The 8,122-nt window shown below is 42.3% G+C and overlaps 1 protein-coding gene across 1 annotated transcript in view; it reads left to right on the top strand.

Moving 5' to 3' along the window:
- The window catches only part of LOC101858559 (sperm receptor for egg jelly), a 20,845-nt gene that overhangs the window by 11,189 nt on the left and 1,534 nt on the right, over positions 1-8,122 (top strand). Inside the window, exons 10-15 of the mRNA XM_013083771.2 lie at positions 1,959-2,129; positions 2,591-2,711; positions 4,065-4,315; positions 5,467-5,694; positions 6,789-6,890; positions 7,376-7,491. Of these exons, the coding sequence (XP_012939225.2) occupies positions 1,959-2,129; positions 2,591-2,711; positions 4,065-4,315; positions 5,467-5,694; positions 6,789-6,890; positions 7,376-7,491 (989 nt within the window). The remainder of the gene's footprint in view (positions 1-1,958; positions 2,130-2,590; positions 2,712-4,064; positions 4,316-5,466; positions 5,695-6,788; positions 6,891-7,375; positions 7,492-8,122) is intronic.

Here is an 8,122-nt window from a genome sequence, read left to right as displayed (position 1 = left end):
CACCATTTTTTAAAAATAGATGAATCCCATGCATGAATTACTTTTTACTAAGCCAAAACACTGCAACGTTCAAAAGGTTAATGATGATACTTTACAGGAGCTTTTAGAAAAGTGGGTTGCCATCTCGCTTCCCGCGTCTTTTTACACCAGCACTGGAAGAGGGGGACGATACAACACATCATGAGGGCTGTATGTCGTGCAATGTGCATGAGCGTGAATACAGGTACATGCTCGTGTGTGCGAGTACACGGGTACGTTTGTACGTTTGTGTGTGCGCATGCACTATCCTGACGTGTGTGTGTGTGTGTGTGTGTGTGTGTGTGTGTGTGTGTGTGTGGGTGTGTGTGTGAGTGTGTGTGTGTTCTTGTTCATTATCACTCTGCAAAAGAGAATTGTCAATGTTTACCGCAATTCTTATACCACGAGCACATTGTTCAATCGTATTAAAACTTCTTCAAAATAACAGAGGATGCCACTACCTTTGTCCTTTGATAGCAAAAATTGGTACAAACACTGTTTATTATATAACCGGGTATGTCGCTTAAAAAAGCATATTATCTATTTTTAAAAGCAGTGTGAGATAAAACTGTTTTCCCACGTTAATTCTGTGCTTTGGTGTGCTTGTTCTACGCAAAGATCTATTTCAACGCTACTTTCACATTCTTAGTTCAGTTGTTCTACATTTTACAACTAGACTGATGAAGCGATACCTCTTTCCAGCCCAGTTTATGAATCATTTATCAGTTCACAAGTTTCCGTTTGGTAACCAAAGGTAGTAGGCAGGTTGACGCTCAGTTTAATTGTATTTATCTCTTTGTATTTTCTCTTTTTTTGTTCAACTTAGTCTCTAGATGAAAAGTGGTCGTCATAAAAAAACAAAATGAACTACATAACAAAGAGGGAGTCAGAGATGTCTTTTTGTCTAGATTCTTTTTTTTTATCATTATCGTTCCCTTCATTGGATTCTCCACAATTGTTGGTTTGCGAGTGTTCTAGTGTGGCTTGCTCCTTTTTTCCTATCAAACATCTATCGTCTTTATCTCCACTCCTTCTCTTTTGTGTTTGTTACTCCCTTGTAACATCTCTAATCTTCGGCTCTTATATGACCTTATTGTGTTGCAAGTGCCGTAGAACTCTTACTAAACTAAACTAATCTCCACAATTTGTAAAGAGTAATAGCTTATGGAGCTTCACATTAAAATTTTATGTTTGTTTGTTGTTGTTGTTGTTGTTTGTTTGTTGTTTTTTTATGTGGGGGGGGGGCAGGGTAAAGTAAAATAATTTTAACTCTGTTGTCTTCGCTCGTCATGACGACCCCAAACCCATGTTTGCTGTACCTGAAAATCCGCTGTGACCCTCACAGTGACCCCAGATGGTGCACACAAGGTCAGGTGGTTCACAATTGGGGGGGGTAATATATTACTGTCAAACTTTTTATACCTCCTTAAATTAGCTTACCTCGACTTGGCGGTAAGCACCCACCACCATTGGTATAATAAAGATGATATTAATGCTGATAATTTCAGTCGCGTCCACTCCTGTATAACGAAGCTTTAGCTGCTTTACAATTCTTTAATCTTAACACAAAGTACAAGTGGTTGAAAGTGCATACACAGTACGCTCTTCAGATTAAAACTAATACATAAGCGAATTAAAACGATACCAGACCATAGCCAAGAGGTGTTTGAAGGAAGTCTGTGGGGCCAGAGAGCCTGGGGAAGACAAAATGCAACATGGATGGACAACATTAAAACATGGACTGGCTTAGGTATAGCAGAATTTGCAACAGTAGCTCGCGACCGTGAAGGGTGGAGGGTCATTACACGTCAAACTCTGGATATTCCAGGTAATGACAGGCATTCATACTATCACAGCACAGCCGATGACCATATACATAGCAGGCCTACTTTGTGAACAAAAGAGAGCACAATTATATTTCTCAACAACACTGTCCACAGATGACGGTGAGTGGACTTGTAGAACCAGTGAAGATCGTGGTACCGCTGGATGCCAATATGCCGAAGCCCTCGTACATTGAGATGGATCCCATCATCTCAAAGTGGACCAACCTGATGCTTCTAGTGGCTAACATCAACCGTTCACAGTCTGCTATACATCTCGATTTCAAGGTATGTCTGTTTTGTGTTTCAGACCCAGGGAAAAAGATGTGGCTTCTCTGTGTGCAATTTCCTTTCTCCATGTTGCAAAAATTTATTATATGTTACGATTCGGTGCAACCAGGTGCTTTTCAGTTTTTGGGTATATGGAGCTATTTGTATCATCGTAAAACTTGTTCATTTGTGTCGCTTTTGATTTTTAAAAATGCCCATCTATCTTGTAAAAAGTCAATATATTTGCTATTGCAGGTTGTGGTCGCCAGGTGTCAAAGGCGAAACAATAATGAGGTAGAAAAATAAAAAATTGCTGACTTCCAGAGTTTGAGTATCCTTGGAAATGATGTCTATTATAAAGGAGAAAATATATACATATCTATAGATAGCTGTTGCCTTAATAAATAAATTATGCATCAAACACTGACCAATATGGCATAAATGGTAAAGAGATTTTTGATATATTTTTCCCACTTCAGGACATAGAAGGCCGACAGTTTCTGTTGGTGGTGAAAAAAGGCAAACCAGCAAAAATCGCTGTGGATCGAGCCGATGACGAATGTGATGCTGTCTATTTGGTTCCTTCATCGCTATCCAGCAGTAAGTATCTATCTATCTATCTATCTATCTATCTATCTATCTATCTATCTATCTATCTATCTGTCTGTCTGTCTGTCTGTCTGTCTGTCTGTCTATCTGTCTGTCTGCCCGTCTGTCTGTCAGTCTGTCTATCTATCGACCTATCGATCTATCTATTAATCTATTAATCTATCTATCCATCGCACTCATACATTCTCTCTCTATCTCTCTCTCTCTCTCTTTCGCACATACACACAGACATACACACACACACACACACACACACACAAGCACACATAAAAACACCTGCACAAGAAACACGCATGCACAGGGGGTGAGGCCCTTTGCCATTGTACGCAGAAAATAATACATTGTAATATGAGTACAATTAACGATAGTAGGAGTTCTTTTTTAAATATCTTATCTTTGTGCTGGGATATTGTATTTAACTCCGAATTGGCCTTGGCAGGGAGATTTGTGAGTGTGTGTGTGTGTGTGTGTGTGTGTGTGTGTGTGTGTGTGTGTGTGTGTGTCTGTGTGTGTCTGTGTACATGTGTTTATGTGTGTGTAGATGTGTGTGTGTGTGTGTTTGAGTGTGTGTGTGTGTGTGTGTGTGTGTGTGTGTGTGTGTGTGTGTGTGTTTGTTTTTGTGCTTGTGGGCGTGTGTGTGTGAGTGAGTACATTGGTTTAGATTATTCTTCAAAATATACTTTAGATCTCACTCAAAGTTAAATCAGAGGATCAGGCAAAATGGACAAAAGTGATATCTAAGGTCATTTCTGGTCGACAGGTCAATATTTAACCGAACTACATGCAGCACGTCCTTCCCTCCCCCCCCCCTCTCGACTAGCGTCTGTGGTGTAGCGGTTAGGTGCCTCGTTCATGTCGCACCGAGGAGACCCGAGTTTGTTTCGCGAGTGGGAATACATTTTTTATCTAGTATCTCAGTCTTTCTGCTGGGGTTCTGTATCCCTCCCAGTCATAGATGGAGCTGACAATAACGGAGGGAAACCCGCCTCTAAATTGTATCGATGGGGGCGTAAAAACTCCTACATTAAAACATCTCCTGAAAATGAGCACGGCTGCCTGTAGCGAAAATGACAACCTCCGCTTTGTTATAGATAAAACTGTTACACATACACACACACATACACACACACACACACACACACACACACACACACACACACACACACACACACACACGCACACACTCACACACACACCGCAGTCCGCAGAGCAGGGATTAGGCGTGTTGTCTTAACACGCAATGCCAGAGGCCCGCCTTCTAAATGATCTATTTTATCAATATGGAGGGGGATAAAACTCCTACATTGATTTAAAAAAAAAATCTCTTCCCGCTTTCTGTCACAGCGGACCCAGACAGATACCGCTTCTACCTGTCTAACAATCAACTCGGAAACTTCGTTGGCCAGTTGTCCATCGGCATGCGGGAACTCAACACCACGGAGTATGGCATGGACATCAGCGCTGGATGTGCCTCCCTGCCACGGTATGAGAACGGCTCGGATTACTTCCAGGGCAACTTCTCGCTTAGGCAGTACGTGACGCAGTGTCTGGCCATCAGTGACTCAGCCAATGATTGGTCCACTGACGGATGCGAGGTACGCGATCCGCGCTCTAAGTTTCTTTCTTTCTTTGTTTCTTTGTTTCTTTTTTTTCTGTCTCTTTTTTCTGTCTTTCTTTCTTGGTTTTAAAAAAAAAGTTTTTTTTCTGTCTTTTGAATTCTCTCTTTCTTTCTTCCTTCCTCCCTTTCTTTCTTCCTTTCTGATTCTTGCTTTATTTCTAATTCTTTTTGTCCTTCTTCTCTTTTTCTATTTTTTATGTATCCTTTTTCCGTACTATACGTTTCTATTGGGATGGGGCATAGTGGGAAAAGGGGGAGGTGGGTTGTCTCATAATACGATTATGTTGAAGCGCAAATGTCGTCGGTTAGTTGGTTTGTTTTTTTTGGAGCTAGGGCAACGATGTCGACCTGAACGTTATTTAAACTTAAACTGCTCCTGTTTTAGTTTGAGAGGCACGAAAAGTAAAATACTCTTTGTTGTAACGACTAACAGACGGTGGAGATACCTTTGTTTATGATGTTCGTAAAGGAGATGGAAATATTTTGTTGATGTTTCGCTGTTGATATTGCTGCTTCTTTTGCTTCTTCTTCTGTTGCTGCTGCTTCTGTTGCTGCTGCTGCTGTTGTTGCTGCTGCTGCTGCTGCTGCTGCTGCTGCTGCTGCTAGTAGTGGTTACGTGGCTTCCATGGCTATTGCTGGTGGTGATGCTTTTGCTACGGTATCTGGCACTGCTGCTGTTGTCCCACACTGGCTATTGTTTTAGAATACAGGAGTGCCAGAAGTGTTGATCAATCTTTTGAATGCCATTGTTGTTGGTATAGATTGGATTCTACTTTTTTATAATGTAAATATTGTATGCCCCTATTGACACAATTCAGACGATGTAGGAGGCATGCTGCGATCCTGCCTGATTGGACCGACCTGGGCTGAGATGGATACAAGGCCCTGCCGAAAAACAGTGAAACTCGATAAAATTTATGTCCACACGGACATCGAACGGGGGTCTTCTGTGTACGTTGGCGAAGCGCCTGACTGCTATACCAGCCATGGGTGACTTACCATCTATCTATTTCCTTACGCACCTACTCACCTATCTATCTATCTACGTACGTACGTCCCTACCCACTACCTACTTATCTACCTACCCACCTAACCACCTACCTACCTACTTACCTACTCCTCTCACAGGTCTCCAAAGAGACAAACGACTCTAACAACGTGTGTCTGTGCAATCACTTGACCACGTTCGCCGGGGGCTGGGTGGTGGTGCCCAACACAATCGACTGGAGCTACGTGTTTGCTAACGCTGACTTCTTGTCCAACCCGACCATCTACATCACAGTCATGCTCACGGCCGTCCTCTACATCACAGCTGCCATCTACGCCCGTTATAAGGACAAGAAGATGACGGAACAGGTGACCTTGGCTTTTTGATTTGATTTGTTTTGTTTTGTTGCTTTGTTTCTATTTTTAGATTTTGTTTTGTTTCTGTTTCCGTTTTCGTAGTTGTTCTTTTCTATATTTGTTTTTGTTTCGTTTTGATATTTGTTTTCTTTTTTTGTTTTGTTTCGGTTTGTTGTAGTTAAATTTCTTGTTTAATTTTTGTTTTGTTCCTTTTGTTGTTTGTTTGTCTTTTGAACGGGGGGGGGGGGGGGGGGGTAAAAACGATTCCAGAGGGCATGATTCCTTAATACGAAGAACTAGCTTCATAAAAATGAATGAAAAGCCCCCCTCTTGTACTTACTTTTAACTTCGAGGACCACTGGTCTTCTCAAATTCCCCACCATATGTGTGTGTGTGTGTGTGTGTGTGTGTGTGTGTGTGTGTGTGTGTGTTTTGAGTATTAAAACACTGGTACGATGTTATGGTTTGTTATTTCATGCTGTTTACGATGGTGAAGCACATTGTCAGTTTCTTCTATAGGATAGTACTTTATACGGGGTGCCCACTACGGCTGGATCGGGTGGTCGCCCGACTCGATCGTCTGAAACTGAAAACAAACACGTTTGTTTTTGAGGCGACCGAGTCGGGCAATCGGCCTAATCGGCCGGTCCCATCCGTAGTGGCACCCCGTATTAGATTTCAATTCCCAAGCATGTTTACTACGGTGACGATTGATTGAACGCATTTGTTAAATTGTATAATGGTGGTTAACTGGTAACAGAATTCTTTTTTTTAAATCACCCCTTTCCGCGACTCTCTTATCTTCTTGTTCTCGTACCCCTGCTAGAGCTTAGGCGGTAACTGACTTGATCACCTTCCCATACTGTAGTTGATTTTTATCTGCATAAAACGTGGAATCCTCAATTGCCTGACAGGTAGCTACTTGCCGCTTTCAAAGCTAGTCTTTATTATTTATACTAACTAAAGTGGCTTCAATTATTGGGTAGGAATTAATGTTGATTTTGCCAGGAGGGCAGCCCCGGCTCTCACATGTTTGCACTGTCTGGTTCCATCAACCAATGTTGTCTCATAGCGTTAATGTTTTGTGCAACTTTTTAAACTTCCAGCTGGGTATCGCTCCACTCGCCGACAACGACCCCAAAGACAAATATTTCTACGAGGTTTTGGTCTGCACTGGGATGAGGAGAAACGCGGGCACTAACTCGCAGGTAAGGGATATGAGTTACATAAAACAATGCTTGGAACAACGTCTACTAATTTCGTCGGTTTGTTCGTATTTGAGCACTTTATCAGCCGCTTTCATGGTGTGCTTCCCAGGAAGTTGAACATGTATCTGAGTGTTCTAGAGTCCAACTGTAGAAAAAAGCCATAACTGTTGCTTTTGTTTTAAGTTTAAATGTATTTTTGAAATCGCTAGTGAGTAAATGCCAGATGCATAATAATCATGGCTATAAGAAACGGTTAGTTTGGGGAAAACGGAGGTGGGAGGGGCACAACGTTTGTGTGGTCTTTTCCATTTTGTTCGTCTTCTTCTTTTCTGCTCCGCCTTACACAGTGCCTCTAAATTGTAACAAAAATTGCAAAGGAGGGTGGGGAGGGGGGTGAGTGGTAAGTGGCCGTTAGTCCTAGTGATTGTCTCATACAGGTGGCTTCAGACTTGTTTCTAAATAAATGAATACGTTCGATGTTCCAGGTTTGCTTTATTCTCTCGGGCGAAGACGATGAAACAGACGTCCGCGCGTTCTCTGACAGCAAGAGAAAGATCTTCAGACGTGGCCAGGTGGACGGCTTCCTTATGGCTGTACCCAGGTACCGATTTAGTTTATTGACTGTTTAGTCACTCTCATCAGTGGTCTGTCAACGTAACTGTAATGAAACGCTAACTTTTTTTTCGCATTGCCACCCCCACCCCCCCTCCCTCTATGTGTCTGTGTCTGTCTTTCATCTCTCTGTCTCCCTGTCTCTGTCTATCTCTCTCTCTGTCTCTATCTCTATCTCTCTCTCTCTCTCTCTCTCACCAACATATGCTCACACGCTGGTTCACATATGAGCATATTTCTCATTCTGACATTCTTGCGCACTTCTGAAATATGAGTATGTAACAGTATATGTTTTTATGTGTGTGTTTTAGTAGCTGTGTACATTATGTATCTGTGTGTTTGTGTGTGTGTGCGTTCACACTCGTTATGCCTTTGAGTGACCAATGAGCCTTTGGCCGTGATACGAGAGACTGGGGGGAAAGTGGCACTGTCGGAGCTTTCATCTATCTCTGGGTCACCCAGAATCATTGCATAGCAGAGGGATCCCTTACTCCATTGAATCCCTTAACTCCCCTCGAAAACCGGTTTTGAAAGCAATACAATTGTTGTCGTGATCTCATCAACATCGTGGCCCTTCTTTGCTCCTCCAAAACATTCGTTTCTTCTCTTTTGCCCGCCCC

The sequence above is a fragment of the Aplysia californica genome, unplaced genomic scaffold, assembly GCF_000002075.1.
Source record: "Aplysia californica isolate F4 #8 unplaced genomic scaffold, AplCal3.0 scaffold00254, whole genome shotgun sequence".
NCBI classification, from domain to species: domain Eukaryota; kingdom Metazoa; phylum Mollusca; class Gastropoda; order Aplysiida; family Aplysiidae; genus Aplysia; species Aplysia californica.
The sequence above is the reverse complement of the archived record's forward strand: the minus strand, read 5'-3'. Positions and strand labels throughout refer to the sequence as shown.